General features: G+C 44.8%; 2 protein-coding genes across 3 annotated transcripts in view; both read left to right on the top strand.

Annotated features, from left to right (window-relative positions):
* Window positions 1-11,581, top strand: part of CPA2 (carboxypeptidase A2) — a 31,901-nt gene extending 20,320 nt beyond the window's left edge. Inside the window, exons 11-12 of one of the 2 annotated variants that reach the window (XM_019646168.1) lie at window positions 10,809-10,890; window positions 11,502-11,581. In XM_019646168.1, coding sequence (XP_019501713.1) covers window positions 10,809-10,861 — 53 coding nt within the window. In that variant the 3' untranslated portion in view covers window positions 10,862-10,890; window positions 11,502-11,581. Of the gene's footprint in view, window positions 1-2,580; window positions 2,813-10,808; window positions 10,891-11,501 lie in introns of those variants that run through there. The other variant, XM_019646167.1, reaches the window with a different exon arrangement.
* Window positions 11,582-15,151: 3,570 nt separating this feature from the next.
* CPA4 (carboxypeptidase A4) overlaps window positions 15,152-19,198 on the top strand; it is a 15,548-nt gene continuing 11,501 nt past the window's right edge. Inside the window, exons 1-4 of the mRNA XM_019646088.1 lie at window positions 15,152-15,594; window positions 16,834-16,938; window positions 17,697-17,807; window positions 18,934-19,024. Coding sequence (XP_019501633.1) covers window positions 15,484-15,594; window positions 16,834-16,938; window positions 17,697-17,807; window positions 18,934-19,024 — 418 coding nt within the window. The 5' untranslated portion in view covers window positions 15,152-15,483. The remainder of the gene's footprint in view (window positions 15,595-16,833; window positions 16,939-17,696; window positions 17,808-18,933; window positions 19,025-19,198) is intronic.

The raw sequence follows: 19,198 nt of genomic DNA, 5'->3' as shown, positions 1-19,198 counted from the left end.
CTCTAGATATTTGTTATTCTATTATAGTGCTATATCCCAGTTATTGGGCCTTTGGATTATTTCAACTCTTTGCTAAATAGTGCTACTGTGAGCATGTTGGTACAAACTCCTTTTTCTTTTGGTTCTCTTTGGTGTAGATTTCCAAGGCAAGATTACCAAGCCATATGGGATGAACAGCTTTGGAGATCTTATGATATGAATTTTAGGCTATTGTCTGGAAGACTGAACTGCTTATAGTTACCCAGACCTTTTAAACCATGTTCCATGTGGGGTTGTCCTCCCCTTTGGTGGTAGGGGGACCCTCCAGGGGGAGGGCCTTCTGAGTGGTGGCAGGGGGTTGGGGGGTGGCCATCATGGCCACTTAAGGCTGAGGAAGGCATGCTTTCTCTGGTTGGCAGCCTCGGAGTGAAGGCTGAAGTTTGGAATGTCAGCAGGATGGCATCCTGTGCCCCTGAGACCCTCACATGGGATCTCAGCCATTTCATTACAAGGAATCCGGTTTTTCACCCTCCTTCGCTGAGGTACTTACAAGTAAGGTAGACCTGGAAGGCTGAGGTTTTGTATGTTTTTCTTGGTAAGGTCACAGATATTGAAGATACTTTGAATAAGCAAATATCAGACAAGTATAGCGTTTGCTGTCTGATCTTTTGGAACCTGACCGTTAGTGGTCAAGCAAGTTCTGGCTACATTTCTGCCCAGAGCTGACTCGGTTATCTTTGATCATGGCCTGGTGTCAGCTTAGATGAATACTGCCTCTAGGAACTAGCCCCAATTAAGTACTTTTTGCCTCCTGCCCCAGACTGGTATGCAGCTCTGGGCTGAGCACCTGCTTCACTCCACCCAAGAGGCAGCTGGACTTCTGTGGTGGGTGAGCCATTTCCTGGACAGTTTCTCATCTGGAAAGGGCTATGAGGAGCTGCACTACAATGGGTGTTTGGTGCAGGAGAAGTTGTGACTTGAGTTCTTTCTCAGAGAGATGTAGGGGGAAACACACAGATCTTGGGACCAGGGGGCCTGGGTTTGGGTTATAGCTCGGCCACTTTGGAACCAAGTAGCCTTGGGCAAGTCACTCATTCTTCCTTGGTTTTTTTCATCTGTGAAATGAGTCGTTGAGAGGCTCAAAAGATAGAATGCAGAATAAAAGGTTCACTAACTCTAAGACATTATATAAATGTTCCTTGTTAATTTTCTGGTGAATTACTGACCTCCAGAGACCTCTGATCCTTAATGTGGTCCAACTTTTTTGATAGGATCCTAGTCATTTATTGATAATGATAGTTATAATCATAACTGACATTTATTGAATGCCTATATTACATATATTATCCCAGCTCCTTCACTTAATCTCTCTGAACCTCAGTTTCCTCATCTGTAAAATGGAAATAATACTCATAGCTACCTCATGACCCAAGTGGGGATTAAATGAACCAATTTAGTATACTGCCCAACACATTTAGTAAGCACTCAACAAGTGTTGGAATCATAAACATTACAGTATCCCATTTAATCCTCACTGTTCTGTGAAATAAGTAGTGCTATTATCCCTATTTGATGGATGAAACATTTGGGACTCAGTGAGATAAGTGACATGCCATAGGTCACCCAGCTAATGATTGGCAGAATCAGGAGTCAATCTGAAGCCAGTATTCTGTCCACTATGGACTTCTTAGTGGGATTGGCTGTGTCATGTAGCCACACCAAAGGCATACGTTAGTAATTTTGGTACCCAGGAGGGATCAGTTCAAGTCAGCAACTATTTGGTATTTATCAGGTGCTACCATAGCTGCTGTGAGTGAAGGCAAAGACACAGGTCACAGGAGTAGCTCATAGTGTTAATTCCCAATATTAACCACGAGTCCGTCTCCTCCCTGGAACAACCTCCCTGGCCTTCCCCTTTTCCCAGCCCCGTTCTTAGGGACTAGGTGACTTCCTCCACCTCCACCTCAACCATCTCCTCCATTTAACTTCTACTTGGGTGGGGCCTCAGAGCTGGTCCATTAATCAGCTCTTCTGAGTCATGATTGTCACAAGTCTTTGTGGGCTAATGCCACCTTCCATTATCATCTGTCATGTCAGCAGCCACACATTACACAGGTGTACGTTACTCTATTAGTTGAACGCATCACACATAGATATTGGGCATATTCAGAACAAAGCCTGTTCCACTCTTATGCTAAGAGTCCCGTGGGGGCAGGGACCAAATTTTTTCTTCTATTTGTAATCCCTCCTCTCCCACTAGAGAAAACAATGTCTACACATAGCACTCTTCTAAACAAGGAAGTGGGGTGGCCACCCTAAGGTGTAGAAGATGCCAATTAGGAGAGCAGGCAGGATTCCAAAGGGTTGGAGGAAGCCAGAGACTCCTAAGAGCACCAGAGGAAGGCCAAGTATAGTGTCCATTTACATAACACCTTTTGCTTTTCAAATTAATGTTGTATTTTTTTCATAAGCCATCTCTGCTTTTAAGGTCCATGCCGATAGGGGCCTAACTTATCTCTGATAATGGTGGAACTTAACAGAGAGGTTAGATAGCTGTGAGAGGCCGGTGGGGATACCATAACCAGACTTTGTTCTCTTTAGATCAAGCCAGTGGAGGAAGCATTGACTGGTCCTATGACTCTGGCATCAAATACTCATTTGCCTTTGAACTGAGAGACACGGGTCGCTATGGCTTCCTCCTGCCGGCCAAGCAGATCTTACCCACAGCAGAGGAGACCTGGCTTGGCTTGAAGACCATCATGGAACATGTGCGAGACCACCCTTATTAGGGCTCTGGGGGAATAAACATCATTAAAAGCTCTTTATTTTGAAACAAAGTTGGGTAGTGATTACTCCTTTTTCTAATCCTGATTTCGGAGGATTATTTCTTTAATTTGTGTGATCCTAGAACACAACAAGCCACTGAGCTGTATCCCTTCATCTTTTTTTTTTTAAGTCCATCCTTAGCAAAATGCTCCCAACGTCCTTTCAACATTTGTTAAAAATTGTGGTTAAAATGTACAAATCATAAAAGTTTACTATTTTCAAGTATACAGTTCAATGGCATTAATACATTCATAATGTTGTGCAATTATCACCACCATCCATCTCCAGAACTTTTTCATCATCCCAAACTGAAACTGTGTACCCATTGACCAATAACTTCTCATTCCCCCTCCCTACAGCGCTGGCCACCTCTGTTCTACCTTCTGTCTCTATGAATTTGTGTATTCTAGGTACCACATAGAAATGGAATCAGAGCATTTGTCCTTTTGTGACTGGTTTATTTAACATAATGTGTTCGAGGTTTATCCACATTGTGTCATGTGTCATCTCCTTTATCTTAACAGAAGAGCATTTTGGAGCTAGAAAGGGACTGTTGAGTTCATTCATTCAATAAATACTAATTAAGCAACTCCATTGTTCCAAGCATTATGCTAGGTGCTGTATCGCCTGGTTCCATTGTTGTCTTTGCTTTTCCATTTCTGATACACTGCATTGTAAGATCTGGTGGAGACCCAAACCTCTTCCTGGTTGCCCCATCCAGTCTGGGTCTCAGATTTTATATAATTTTTATTTAGACATTAACTTCCATGAGGAGTTTAGACTTTCTTCATGTTGATGGTTTCCCCTGGGAGGAAAAGGTGGGAAGTGAATTTCGGCTTGCCTAGAATTCTGGGGACTAGATTCTTTAGCTCACATTTCTTGCAGATTCAGATCTCAGCTCGTCTTGTTGCTCATTTCAAAGCTGAAATCCGTGTTGGTGAAGGAGAGCCCAGCCTTTGTGATGGACCATGGTGGGCACAGGCATTCGGTTTCAGTGTGAGACGGACAACAGAGCCCTGCTAGAGACCCCAGGCCCACGGCTCCCGCCAAAGGCTCTCCTTGACCAGACCTTAGACAGGCTTCTCTGAGTCCTCTTTTTGAGTAGGCCTGTTCTTGGGCCCTAAGTCAGTCTTAGCAAAGAATCCTGCTGAGTAAATCATCCCCTAATCCTTAATACCTGATCCAGTTCCTCATCCTCCACTATTGGTGTCTCAATCTTGGCAAGCTAGAATCCTGTTCGGCCAGGCAAGCAAGAATCCCCCTACCCTTGATTGTCTCCTCTTAGCAGTTTTCCATCCACTGACCCCTCACCGTACTGTATTTGGAGTTAAAAACAATGACACTCTCCCATTGCATGACCATATTGCAGTAACCTTGAATAAAGTCTTCCTTACAGTTTTAACAAATGTCAGAATAGTTTTTCTTTAACACCCCCAACCATGGCCCTTGAGCAAGTGCAGAAAGAATGGAGACTGTGGGGACAGTGGGATGGGGGAGGCTTGTGGGATTTGAGGCTCCCAGGACAGGCTCAAAGGCCTCAGAGCCCACGGAGAAGTCGCAGAGATCACAAATGTCTTCCATTTACGCCGCTATGACTTTGTACAAATGACGCTAGACTCAGGCCTAACAAACATAAGAAAGTCTTATTAGTAATACCGTTAAACTTTACCTCAGTTCAAACCCGAAGGAAAACTGGTAATTTATTCAGACTAACACATTCTTCCTATACCCTTTACCTCATATATTTCTACTTTCTTACGGGAGTCATAGAATTGCCGTATTTCCCCATGTATAAGACGCTCCCATGTATAAGACACACCTTAATTTTGGGGCCCGAAATTTGAAAGAAATGTATTACATAAAGTTATTGAACTCAAGTTTTAGTCATCATAAAATTCATACAACTCCTCATCACTTGCGGGAAATGCAAGTAAAAAAATCTACAACCACTGTATAAGACGCACCCAGTTTTTAGATCCCAAATTTTTCAAAAAAGGGTGTATCTTATACATGGGGAAATATGGTATATGTCATCTTCATAACAGATTACAAACTGTCATCATTCTGACCAACTCTGGTGACTTCTCTGACAGGGCTTGTCCAGTGGGTGGTCTTGCAGCTGGCTTGGGGTTTCTAGATAGTCTTCACTTTTTTTTCTCTCTCTCTGGAGGTAACTCCATTTCAGGTTTACAATCTGGCCTCTCCTATCAGTGTAAATTCTATCCAGCACTCTGAGACTTTCCCATTTCCTCAAAAAACACTATTCAAATACAGTGTTGAGAAATATGGTACCTTTGGCACAGAGTTTTCCAGCCTGAGGAGCAAGTTCCTGATCGTGTAAATCAGGAGGCTTGGCCTTTATCACTCAGAAGGAATGGAAGAGGCATGGGTAGGGGCCCGCCTGTCAACCAAGCGAGTCGCAAGGCTGCTTGGGAATTACACGAGCATTTTTGAGGACATGAGTTGGCCTCAGACTCCTTATAAATACACCTTGACTCAGTCACTGTGTGACTGACACCCTTGCGACATGAAGTGGATACTGTTCTTTGGGGCTATTATTGGGCCCAGCATCTGTGGCCGAGAAAAGTTTTTTGGGTAAGTTCCTTTTGGATTTATTATTACTATTACTTGGTTAGTTCAGAGATATGGGAGTCAAATGGATTGGAAATGAATGGCGAATTATCCTTCAAGTGGCATGGCATTGGGAAAGAGGACCTGGGATCCTGTCCCAGCTCTGCCCTGTCACCCTAGATGAGTTACTTTTCTCTCAGGCTCAATTTTACCTGTGAATTCAGGACTAGCTGGTCTCCACAGCCCCGTCCCAGCGCCCTAATCCCCTGCCAATTCGTTTTCTTCCTAGTTCTTATTTGTAAGGTCAGTTCCAGGCATCTTCTACTTTCTTTTTTGTTTTTTTATTAGTTGTTTTATTAATTCTTTCTTTAGTTTTTCCCCCTGCTTTCTTACTCCTGTATTATGAATTACCAGAAATCATTTCTAATTTCTGTCATGTGTAAGGGAAAACTCAGGTCTTAGGCTTTTTGGTTTCGCCTCTCTCTTAACCGGGAAGGCTTAGTGGAGCCTGTGCTTTTTCATCAGTATCTGGGACATGGAGATTTGATAGGTCTTGCCTAACCACAGCTCTGAAAATGGACATGCAAGGAAATACCTGTGGAGCTCAACGTGCTCCTCACAGAATGCGCTGTGGTTTGCAAAGGAGAGGACATTTGGGAGGTAGGAGACAGGAAAGGAAGCTCTGCTACCCTGCTAGATGATTGAATTCTAACAACTCATTACTGCATGATGCTTTGCCATTTGCAAAAAGCTTTCGTGGGCATTATCTTTTGGATCACACAACAGCTCTGCCAGGCGGGCGTATAATTTTCCTTAATTTAAATGTGAAAAAAACTCAATCTTAGAAAGGTTAAGAAACCCACCCAAGGCCACTCGCTGAAAAGCAGGGGAGCTGGAACTCTGAATGCAAAACTCATCCCCTTTTTTTACTGTAACACAAAGTCATCTCCAGATAGAATCCTAGATCTCACTGATCAATCTATATCTACTAGTTTACTCTCTATTATACTCTCTGGCTAAAGAGACATTGGGGTTGTTTACTGAAATAATTACAGTCGTCTCCTCTTATCTGCAGAGGATACATTCCAAGAGCCCAGTAGATGCCTGAAACTGCAGATAGTACCAAATCCTATAAATACTATGTTTTTCCCTATATATATTTACGATAAAGTTTAATTTATAAATTAGGCCCAGTAAGGGAATAACAAGAATAACTAATAATAAAAAAGAACAATTATAACAATATACTGTAATAAAAGTTATGTGAATGTGGTATCTCTCTCTTAAAATACCTTATTGTACTGGACTCACCCTTCTTCTTGTGATGATGTGAGATGGTACAATGCCTACGTGATGAGATGAAGCGAGGAACTCAGAGTGGTGTGTAATTTAAAACTTATGCATTGTTTAGTTCTGAAATTTTTCATTTAATGTTTTTGGACCACACTGACCTTGGGTAACTGAAACCACAGACAGCAAAACCGCGGATAAAAGGGAATGACTATGCTTATATGAAGTTGAGTGATTTTTATGGTGGTGATTTCTGTTCACACCTGGCCTACTGCCAAATAGCTGAGAGGGATTAGGCATAGCAGATGGCCAGGAAGGAGATTTTTCCACAGACAGCTCAGCAGTAGGTGTGTAATAACTATGCTCACAGCCGTGTGGGCTGACGCATGCAGCTGTCAGGCTCCCACTGCAGCTCTTCACGTGGCTGAAAAAAAATCTGTATTTCTCAGGATACAGACCTCTATTATAATGCAGTGGGCACCTGGGTTGAGACAGCTGGGCTGGGCCCTGGAGTGCTCACTCCAGGAGTGTGCACAGAATGAGCTGTGTGCCGGGCTAACTGCAGATGGTTTTAACCATTAGTATCATCCTTACCCTTAAACCTGGTCTCACCCCATAATAGGGAACCCAACAGAGGTGGTAGAATCCTTCCTGGAGTCCATAGGCATGTCCCAGAAGGTGAACATTTAGAGCAAGGGGAAACTGACCTCTGAGCATTCAGGTGGTTAAGAACCTAGGATCCAGGTGCAGGGTTGATGGAGATGAGAATGAGGCTCCCCCAAAACCCTCACTCCATTCTCCGTTCCTTTCACCCAACTCACCTACCTCCCCAGTCTCTCTCATTCTGCCAGTGTCTTCTGCCCTGGTCTTCAGTCATCTTAAAGATGGGAGGGTGGACAGGATGCCCAGAGGTGTGGGCAGGCAGAGAACAGGAAGTAGTTGCAGAAATAATTGTAGCCTCAGCAGTCCCGGGCAGGAGTTCTGTGAAATCATCTCTCAGTACTCACGGTGGCAGCTTGGCCTGGCTGGAGATGCAGATGAGAAAAGAACAAAGAGCGGCCACTTGGCTGCCCGCGTGGTAAAAGGGGAAGGGATAGAAGCTCAGCACTGTGGACTGTCCGGAACGTGGCACAAGTGTGAGAGAGTTGAGAGGGTGTCATCAACCATCGTGCAGGCGGCAGCTGGATAGCCCCGGGCGTTGGAGAGGGTCAGAGTTAAGAAGAGCTGTGAGAACACCTGTGGAGTAGGTGGGGTAAGCATGGCAACCTGCACATCCCCCCATGTCCCCCGTCCTGGGCCAGTCTTCCATGTCAGAGTGAGCTTAAGGTCTTTGAATGGATTTTGAGATGGTGGAGATAGGTTGTGTTCAGCCTTCCATATGCTATTTTCCAAATAGAGGCAAGGACAATGAGGACAAGAAAAAGGCTGTCCTTCACCTGGCACCCATCGGTGGTCTGTCTGCTTTCAGGTTTTGATGGACTTATGTTCATGAGAATAATGTCAGACATCCCCCTGACCCCAATTTTAGTGCCATTTGAAGACTGTCCCTAACTCAGCCTCCTGTGGGTACAGAAAACCTCATGGTTGATGAGAGTTGGTCCTCAAGTCTGGGTAGGAGGTTGCCAGGCAACTAAGGAAAAGGGCTGGGCATCTGGGCAGAACAGCACATGCAAAGGCATAAAGGGGGAAAAGAACATGGTGAATTTGGGATTTCATTGAGGCTGAAGCCAAGAGGGCACAGGAAGAAGAAATGGAGGAGAGACACAGATGGGGAAAGATTCTACTCTGCACCTTTCTCGACCTAAAAACATCCAAACCTGTAGAGGATTTTTATGAGTTTATTTGAGCCAAACAGATGACATGCCCAGAAGCAAGGTCTCAAATGCTCCAGAGAGTGACACTTTTGCAGTTTGTTTTATACATTTGGAATTAAGGAGAGGAGGTAAGGAAGATTACATGAAGGTGGGGACTACAGAATAGGTAACAAGATTGTCTGCTTCCTTGAAGGACCTGCAAAAGAGGCATTTCAAAGGTGTGTTAACCTAGATGTACAAAAACAATGGACAGGGCTTTGCTTAAGGCAGAAAAGGTAAACCTTGTACAGGCCTGAGGTGTGAGACTACCCACCATGACCCGCCCAGTTAGGAATTTATGATCAGATCACCCAGTGAGGTGACTTTGGGTTAGAATTTTCACAAGCCCCCCCCCGCCCCTTTTTGTCCACATGGCCTTTCTGAATACTACAGCTTTAACCTCTGTAGCTGGGCTGATGAGGGTGGGATGAAATGGGCTGTGGATTTAATCATCATCAGGACCCATGAGAATCACTGTGTGCCATTGTCATGGACTGCGCCCGGAGCATGGAAAACGAATGCTCTGGGTGAACGTGTGACATGATTTTCGTACTCTGAGAGCTCCTTATTCTTAGTTCCTCTTTTCCTCCTGCTTTCTTCCCCGCTACTCTGCTTCTTTGTGATTGCTCTTGTCAGTGCCATATTTTACAAATGCCCAATTTTGCCAATATCACTGCACAGGCGCTTTCTAGAACACCACTTCGAAGACGTCGTTTTTCTGGAGTTTTGGGGGTGGGTTGTGACAGAGCATGAGTTTGGCAGATGGGCCCTGGTGCTCAGCCAGGAGTAAGGATTTCCCTTCTGTTTTAAAGCCTCCCCTTTTGTGTGAGGCTGCTTGCCTGTGTCAGGGAAATAGTGGTTTGACTCCCCATCTTCCCAGGACTGCAGTCTAACTCCTAGCAAGCTTGTTGGGTTCAGACTGAGACCTGGTCAGCCAGTGGCTTCACCCCAGCAGCACCCATGGATGCAGTTAGCTGTCTACTTCCTAGGACCCTGCGCAGACAAGATGAATTGGGAGAAAATGAGCTTTCAACATTGGCATTTCCCCCAGACCTCCACCTAAAAATGGAGGCAACTCTTCAGTGGACCTTGCCTCCTTGGGGGACTGGATTAGACCCCCCCCACCCCCGCCAGAGATCCTCCAGAACCTCCCAGAACAAAGTTACATTCTGAGAGTCCAACTGGATTGAGCCGGTTTTCCGAAGAGGAGATGCTAATCCTCCACGTGAGGCTGCACGTTTTCCTCCCTGTGACAGAACCATTTTCTCTGTCACCAGGTCCTTCAGCCCACAGCTCTCCCCAGCAGCTCTTCCTGCATTCATTCCTGTCAAAGGGATGACGCATGTGACAGCGTCGAGTGCGGATTCATTGGGCCGTCACCTAGCAACGGCCTAATGGCTCCCCTGGCTACTCGAGCCGGCAGAGAGCACAAAGGCAGCTTTTCAGGCTCGGCCTTCTCCCACCCACACACAGGACTTCGGGGGGCCTCTACCCCTACCGCGGCGGTGGATGCTAAATAGTGTATATGAAGCAAGTGCAGGACAAACAACAAAAGGGGGTTCGGGGCTGGCTGGCTTCCTCTGAGCCCTCTCAGGACCCCCTTGGGAGGATTGAATCCCAAATTCAGCCTCAGCACCTTGGCCCTGGTCGTAATTCGAATTTTTATAGGGTTGTGGAGCTGGACGCTATTGAAAGAGCACCCAGCCTCTCCCCTCTTTGCTGAGAGTAAAAGAGCTAACCCTGCAAGGAGGGAAGGTCTGTCTGTTCTCTTTTCCAGCCCGTTCCAGCATAGCCCCTGACAGTGAAGAAGTGCTTCTTTATGTCTTGGGTTAGCTTTGCGTGTAACTCAGGAACATTCCTTTCTGCAAAATATATATGTTTTTCATTATAAAGTAATATGACCACATTACAGAAAACAGATACAAGGGGGGAAAAAAAAGTCAGTCATCCATAATCCCACGACCCGAACATAAGCACTGTCAGCATTTGCTATATTTCCGTTGTCTGTTTTTCTTCCAATGCATCTGCTTTTTCCATACTTGTGATCATGGCATCCATACAATTTTGTGTCCTGCTCTTTCACTTAATATTTCCCTTAAAGTTATACCATAAGCACTTTTTCATATTTGCCACGTAGTCTTATTTTTAATGGCTATACATTATAACCAAAGACTAGACCATTTCCTCTCATTCAGCCCAGTTATGTCTGGGATTGTCGGCTTGGGGTTTATTTGTCAGTTGAAAGCTCACTATTATCTTTTTGCTTTTTTTTTTTTTTTCTCCCTCCAGGGACCAAGTTTTTAGGATTAACGTCAGAAATGGAGACGAGATCAGCAAACTAAATCAGCTAGTGAATTCAGACAACTTTAAGGTACCTGGTTCTTCCTAGTCCTCCTGGGTATCTTCTAACTTTGGTGGGGAGAAGACTTGCACTGGCATTATTTCTGAAGAGCTTCTGTGTATAATCCTGTGCTGGTCACCATGCCTTTCCATGATTGAGAGGGTTGACGGGGGAGAAGTCCTGTAGATAATAGCAGTGCTGTCCTGAGAGACGGGAGGCCTCAGCAGTGGGCTTCATCTTCCCATCTGCTATTGACTTTTTAAAATTTTTATTGGGGAATAGCCATGGTCATTGGTTATACATTGCTTTCATGCTACAATGGCATAGTTGACTCTTTTAGGGAGGGCGCAGCTCACAGTGGCCCATGCAGGGATAGAAGAGGCAACCTTTGTTATCAGCACCACGCTCTAACCAACTGAGCTAACCGGTCACCCTGCTTTTTATTTCTTGGGCTTTGCCGGGTATTACCTGCTGGGTAGGCGTGACCAGGTACAACTGTGAAATGGGCTAAGTTCGCCCTTGGGCAAAACCCAGCTCCCCAGGGATCATCCTGGCTTTTGGCCATTGTTCTGAAAGAAGGAGCTCATTGTACCTTTTACCTGAACTGTCCTTCAACCTGGTTTTATTTCTATTCACTTCAGCTCAACGTCTGGAAATCTTCCTCTACTTTTGCTCTTCCTGTGGATGTCCTGGTTCCGTCCGTCAGTCTGCAGCCAGTCAAATTCTTCCTGGAGTCCCAGGGCTTAGAGTACTCAGTGGCAATTGAAAATCTACAGGTGGGTAGGCCCACGCCCCTCACTGGTCTCGTGTAGGGCAACACAGAAAGAGTGGACCCAAGACATGGCTAAGTTCTGGCCTTATCCTTGTCCATTTTACAGATGAAGGCATTGAGGTCTATGGAAGTAAAGTTCAATGACTTGTTAAAGATTGTTCTAGTAGAAAGGGCATACACAGGGTAAGGAACCAGCCAGATCTGGGTCCAAATCCCGATTTTGCTAACTACCTTTGTGACTTTGGACAAGCTTTTAACCTCTCGAGCCTCTGTTTCTTCATCTGTGAAATGGTAATAGTGATACCTTCTTCATACAATTTATTGAGAAGAGTCAGTGATTAAGTGTATGTAAAATGTCAGAGATGCCCCAAGTATTAAGTTTCTCTCCTTTTCCTTACTTGAAGTCAGGCGGAAAGAACAGAGAGGGGGGAGGGTGTTGGAGACTGGTCATAAAAGCATCCTTTGAGAAAAAGGAGGAATGTCACCAATGCCCCCAGCAGAGGGAACATCACCACCCAAGCCAGGCACCAGCCTCACGACCTGTATCTGAACAGCAGGACAGTGTCTTGCTCATGTTCTCTCCTTCACCGAGGTAGGTTATGGACTAATTGGTAATTTGGCCCTGGAGTTTCCTGATGGCATGAGCAGCTGTGAGCTTATTAATCATCCTCACATGTCATAGACATCTGCCAGGAACCTTCAAAGTATGAGTGGTTATAAGAATTTCTTTGTTTCTGAATGGCTTCCCAAGCTGTGTATTTCAGAGGCACTGGATACCAGATGCGGGCTGATGTCTAGAGAGTTCATAGTATAGAATAACCAAAGAGCACATATGTTGCTACCAGGGAGTAAGTGGGTTTTGAATGGAGTGGTGTACGTTGGGCTCCAAGGAGTAAGATTTTTATAGATGTGTGGAAGCAATCTGACCCCTTTTACACCTTGTCATTTGTGCTGTTTGATGTGTGTGCTGATGGCACCGCCATCTTGGCTGGCCCGTGTACCACGATTTGGCAGAAACAACATGAACCTTCACCTCCAATGGACCACTTCACCATGTTGCTGTGTCTGTTTTAGGCCCTCTTAAATAAAGAAGATGAAGAAATGCAACACAACGAAGGGAAAGAACGGAGCAGTAATAATTTCAACTATGGGGCCTATCATTCCTTGGAAGCTGTAAGTGTTTCAGAGCAGGTTAAGATCAAGGTCATTGGCCTCTTGGATTTTGTAACCCCTTTCCTTACTTCCAGGAGGTATTAGTCCTTAGCACAATATCCCTTCACTGAAGGGCTAAAATGTGTACGCTTTGATTCCTTTCTCATTCTTGGGTTGTTTAACTCCCACCAGCACCTAAGAGCACAGTGAAACACAAACTAAACATTTTCTCCCACATACATCCTTCATTTCTTCAGCAACCCCTTAAAGGAAGCCATGAAATAATAACTGCAATCATTTCAATCCATTCAACCTTCTTATACCCACCCCACTGTAAGCCTTGTATGTTATTCACCCAGGTCAAAATGTTACTTATTCCAGGCAAGTAGACAAGTGGTTATTTCAAGGTTAACTATGTATTTCCATTCATTTATCATGGCTACTTATAATGTATATTTGTTCCATAATGCATTTTTAGTGCTGTATTTCGTTAGAAACCACTTTATACAGATGACTGACTTTCAAGGTAAACCAACCCTTCAAATGAAAAACTTGGAGCAAAATAATTTAATATGATATTGGAACTTGAGGAATCAAGAGGGAACTAATAGAATGGAATGGCATCACATACAGTACAGTTCTCTTATGTCCCTCAAAGTCTTCTTCATGAGTCTGGAAACTACTAGGTTAGGAACACACCCCAAATCTAAATTGGCATTCTCCTTCCTATACCTCGATACAGGTTGTTATTTATATCCAAAGATGGTGTTCCTGGCATGCTTTTTCATGAAGCATATCCTTTGAGTTGTTTTTCTTCTATATGAGAGATTTTTTTTTTCAAAGGCTGACCAACTATTTCCACTTCTTTCCCATGATTGTCAGTAGCTTCGTTTATTGTGTACACTTCCAACGGCACTGCCCCTTGATCCCTCTTGTAACCACTGACATACATCTGCAGAACAGCTGGATAAAGCTAGGAGTTCAGACCAGGGCCATGGACGAAAGCAGAGTTCAGGGTCCAAATAGGGATCAAACCCATGACATTCGCTTCATTAACATCGGCCACTCCTTAGCTGAGCTAACCAGTTGCAAATGTCACCTGAGACCTCCAAAACTCCATCTGCTCACCTGCCTGCTGTGGGAGCCTCACTCCTTTATTTACTGGCTTTTGTTCTTTGGCTTTAGGTGCCACTGTCACCTTGTTTACCGCTATCTCTTGTTCCTTGGGAGGGCTTTTGCTGTGGATTGGGGTACCATCTCCCTCCTGGCTAGATCATATTCTGTTCTTTCTCAAAACAACTTTTTAGAACTCATATCCCAGAACCCCGCTTAGGCCTCCTTAGATGTCTAGTGGGAATTTCATGTTTGTCTCTGCCAAGCTTTCTAGTTTCAGACCCTTTGTGTATGTTGTTGTGGTTGCCATTATTTTTGTTAGTTTCTCAGCTGAGTTTTCCCTTGATGTTGGCCGCGTAAATTTGAACCCTTTGTCTGGACTCAGCTTGGTGTTTTAGCTTTTCCAGCTTGATGTTTCAACTTTTTCCTCTCATGGCTCAGGGCCAGCATCCAGCTTTTGCTCCACTTTCTAGGGTTAGTGGGTAGAGTTTCCAGGCCCTTCTTTCTCATGGCTCAATTGTTAGTTCCCAGCTCTTAAATTCCAGCTCCTTGCCCCATGCTGGGTCCTATGCCCTCTGCTCCTATTTCTGGTTTGCTGTGAACCCCCAGCTCCTCAGGCAGATACCTGGGCCTCATCCCCTGCCCTCCCCCCTGCTAGCTAGTTCCCTCTTCATTACTGACACTGCAATTTCCCCTTTCGTGGCTTTTAACTTGGCTGTGAATCATTTCCATTGTATTTTATCTGGCTTTCCTCTATATTTGGGGGCGGTTTCTTGCTTCAATCCACCATATTGACTGCAACTCTGATAAACTCTGTAAGTCTGAGTTTATTCTATAGATTGATAGCACATTTTCCTCCTCTGTAAAACTCCTTCCAATTTTAAGGTCTAAATTTAAATTTGTTTATTTTCCTCTTTTGACCCTTAAAAGGTTTGAGCAGCTAAGATGAACAAAAGATGAAAAAATTAAATTTTTTTTTAACTGAAAGTAAATGGAAGCATTTGAAGCCACAGATGGCAGCTCTTCACTTGTTCCTCTAAAGCCTTTAGAGGAATCATCTCCAAAGTGGGGTACCCGTACTGCAGTGTATAAGCAAGATGGTCACCTGGGATGGAGGAAGAAACTATTACAACTTCTATTTATGTTTCTCCATATTTTTATTTCTATTTTTAAATAATGTACATATATATATATATATGTATATATACATGGCAAGTTAATTTTTTTTTGACTGATGGAGAAAGTGATCAAAAAGTTTGGAGGGCACTGCTTTCAAGAACCTTGGATAAATGAGCTTGTTGCTAATTTCCCAGTCTAGTATGGTGCAAAGGGCCACAGTGTTGGAGCAATATCTGCACAAGTCTCTCTCATTTACTGGACTACAATTTTGTGGATAGATACAATGTGTTATTTTCTAGAAAAGGACTCTTTAGACAGCTCTTCAAGAATAAGCATTCCATGCCGACCATATTGTCAATGCCAAGGCTAGGGAGCTGGAAGAAATCATTAAGATCAGCAACATAAAAGTTCCGATACCTACCCAGAGCTGAACAAATTTTTAAAATGCCCCTGAATTCACTTTTTTCATGCTTCAGATCTACCGTGAAATGGACAGCATTGCTGGCGATTTTCCTGACTTGGCGAGCAGGGTGAAGATTGGACATTCGTTTGAAAATCGGACGATGTATGCACTGAAGGTGAGACTCCATGCTCTTCAAAGGGCCGGACTGACCATGGGCTTTTGGCTCCTTGTGTCCAAGACCTAGCTATCAGCCCTCCATCAGGGGCAGCTGTTTAGGACCTCTTTGACTTCAGGGAGGAGATTGAGGTGGGGAGACATCTACCATGCTTCCAATTTGGTCTGACAGAGAGTCCCCTATTTGCCCATCCCATTCCAAGTTTTGACTGAAAGGCAGGATTAAGGGGGTATGTATAGGGGGTGGGTAGTATTCCAGAAAGCTCTCAGGCCACAGCCTTTTGCCTTCATTCTTACCTTCTGTAAATGTCAAGACAAACTGGGATATTTCTACAACTTCTATCCTGCTTTTAGGGGTACTTATTGGAAAAGCAATCTAGGAAGCTAATTTTAGGGCTGATGTAATTTTAAGCCCAGCCTATAATCCTTGGCTGCTCAAAGCCTAATTTCCAGATATTTCTAACAGATTCAGGTCTATATTGGGAAAGGAGGTAGAAAATTTATGGCAATGACATAAATTACATAAATAATTCTAACCGAATGAATAAAAGGGAATTTGGAGATACGAACCATGGAATAACTGATGATGCTAAGAATTTGTCAAACCCTTAGCTTCGTAGAAACCCTGAAGAACCCAGGCTTATAGCAATGGTGAAATTATCAGTGGGAAGAGACCTGCCACTGAGCTGCTTGCTGTAAAACAACATTCATAAATTTAGATTCTTTGCCAAACTGATGGACACCCTGGCTTCATTGGCACCAAGCTCTGACCCAGGGTCTCCCCCCCCCCACGAAAAGGCAGGATCCAGACCTCATTTAATGCCATTTACAAAGAGCTGTCGTGAATCTTCTCTTCCCTCTTTTGAAAACGGAATTCATTTAGTGCATCAGCCTGCACAGGCTGGTCCATGCACAGTGGTCTCTCTCTGTTGGGATACCATTTGAGGTTTTTCAAGAGACATAATATTATCTCTCATCACACGAGCATTATCATTCACAATAGCAATTGTTTCCCCTTCCCATTTGCTTCCAACCCCGGAGCTGCTCAGGCTGCCCGGCAGCCAACCAATTAAGCTCCCTGGTCACGGATAAACCTGATAAATAGATGGTACCCTCAGGAACATTTCGTTTCTGAATTGTCTTAAATGGATTAAATGAATAGGGGCAAGCTGGGGAGAGGAGCAGTGAGCACTGTCGGGGGGCAGAAGGGTCATTTTCTGGTTTCTTTTTCCGTCCACAGTTCAGCACTGGAAAAGGCAGGCAGCGGCCGGCCATTTGGCTGAACGCAGGCATTCATTCCCGGGAGTGGATCTCACAGGCCACGGCGATCTGGACCGCAAGGAAGGTCATGTCACCTGGTATTAGGCGAGAATTCTGGTGGGCCTGGGGTGCCCCTGCGGCCTCCCGTGAGGCTGGGCCCAAGGGATGAGGTAGGAAAGTGCTCTGCACAGATGCAGTAGGCTAGGGGCCTTTTGCGTTTCGGAGAAGCAAAAAAGGTCAGAGCCCTTTGGTCAAGCCACTGCGGCCAAATGACAGTCCATTTGTGGCAGTGAGCAAGCTAATGAGCTACAGAGGTGACCCTGAAACGTGGACCCACAGTCAGCCCAGCAGAAAGGGAGCAGAGCCTGGTCAGCCGCAAAACTCAGATGAGCTTTGCCTTTAGCCACTTCCAAGCCCCCCCCCAGGCCCTCAGGGACCTCATGCTGTCTCCACGTCTCTCTGGAAAGACTGCTTTAAGCCGGCGCTGAGAGAGGAGGGGTGGTGTGTGTGGAGGACCCATCGTCCCCACCACTAGCACGGGGGCTCAGATTCCTATGACCTGTCATGATGTGTGGCGCTCCCCTCCCCTGTTCCCACTCTTGGAAGAAATGAATAAACCAGGCACCTCAGGACTCATTGCAGTTGATGTCATCACACAGCTGTGACCCCCCAGGTTTTCAAGTGCTCCCAGGACTTGGCAGAGAGCTGTCTCTGATGGTGGCAGTGAGTCTGCAGAGGGTAGATGCGGTTCCAGGAGCTGGGCATCTGGGGAAGGTACATGTGCCTAGACCTAACGCCCCAGCCTGCGATGGCATAGCTGACAAACTCCTTGTCTCTGCTTAGATTGTATCTGATTATGGGAAGGATTCAGCCGTCACCTCCATCTTGAAGAAAATGGATATTTTCTTGTTGCCTGTGGCCAATCCTGATGGATATGTATACACGCACACTCAAGTGAGTAATACCAAACAAATGGGCTGCTTGGAGTTAAGACTTGTTTGTTGAATTCCTTGCTTTGCCACTAAATAGTTGTACGACCTTGGAGAAAACTTCCACAAATGTGCATGTTACAGGCTTCCTTGGGGTCTCATTTTCAGTCATCCTCTGAGCTGAGAATCACCAGGGAATATTTTTTCTTAGACAGAACAGACTACTGAACTCCCGATCACAGATCCTGAACAATTATCAACACTTTCCCAATCTTCTTTTCATTTCTTTTCCTCCCACACATTTTTTCCTGACATATTTTAAAGCAAATTCCAGACATCAGGTTATTTCACCCAAACGTCTTTAGTATGCATCTCTAGCTGATGATAATTAAAACAAAGAAACAAGCACCATACCACTCTTACCTTTAAAACAGTAATAGAGGTTCTTTATGTCAATTTGTTGAAATCAGAATCCAAATAATATCTATATCTGCATTTGGTTGTTTATGGCTCCGCAAACTTTTTTATTCTACAATCGTTACCGCCCCCACCACACATACACACACACACACACACACACACACACACACACACACACACATCTTTTAAAAATGTCATTCATTTGTTGGAGAAACCAAGTAAATTGTCCTATAAAATGTCTCACATTCTGAATTCGGCTGATGGCGTCTTTGTTGTGTGCAATTTAATTTGTTCTCTTGTCCCCGTATTTCCTATGCACTGGTGGTCAGACCTAGAGGCTTGGTTGGATTCAGGTTAATTTTTTAGGCAAGAGACTATGATAGTTGTGTACTTCCTATCACATCAGTGATCATTCAGGTGCATAATGTCCATTTGTCCCACATTTACCAAAACCAAAAATTATTTAGTGGGGTCAGGTGGTACTGGCCTGGTTCTTGCATCATGAGGTTCTCCGCAGGGCATTTTGCGAGAGTCCTTCTCTTCGAGCCAGAAGGGCTCAGCCTCTCTGGGGCGAGAGGACGGGAGCCCCAATGATCCTCCAGACGGAACTATAAGCAGCTCTCCCCACCCATGGCACCCATGTCCGTCATTGGCCCCCAAAGAAAACCTTGGCCTCTCTTGTGCCCTGACCCATCTCTGGATGTTTGTTCCCTCCTTGGTGGATTTTTCAGAACCGACTTTGGAGGAAGACACGGTCCCTAAATTCTGGAAGTTCCTGCATTGGTGTTGATCCAAATAGAAATTGGAACGCTAGTTTTGCAGGTAGGTTGGGGAGATAGTTTTTAAATCCTGCTACCCCTGGGTAGCCTGGTCCCTGGGGTTCTGAGCTGGCAGTGAGGGAGCCGTTTCTAGGCTGGCTCCATTGCTGATTCACTGAGAGACTTGGGTGAATCCTGTAAGCCCTCCATGTCTTGTTACTTAAATTTTTTTTTTTTT

This window comes from Hipposideros armiger, unplaced genomic scaffold (genome assembly GCF_001890085.2).
Source record: "Hipposideros armiger isolate ML-2016 unplaced genomic scaffold, ASM189008v1 scaffold_97, whole genome shotgun sequence".
NCBI lineage: Eukaryota > Metazoa > Chordata > Mammalia > Chiroptera > Hipposideridae > Hipposideros > Hipposideros armiger.
The sequence above is the reverse complement of the archived record's forward strand: the minus strand, read 5'-3'. Positions and strand labels throughout refer to the sequence as shown.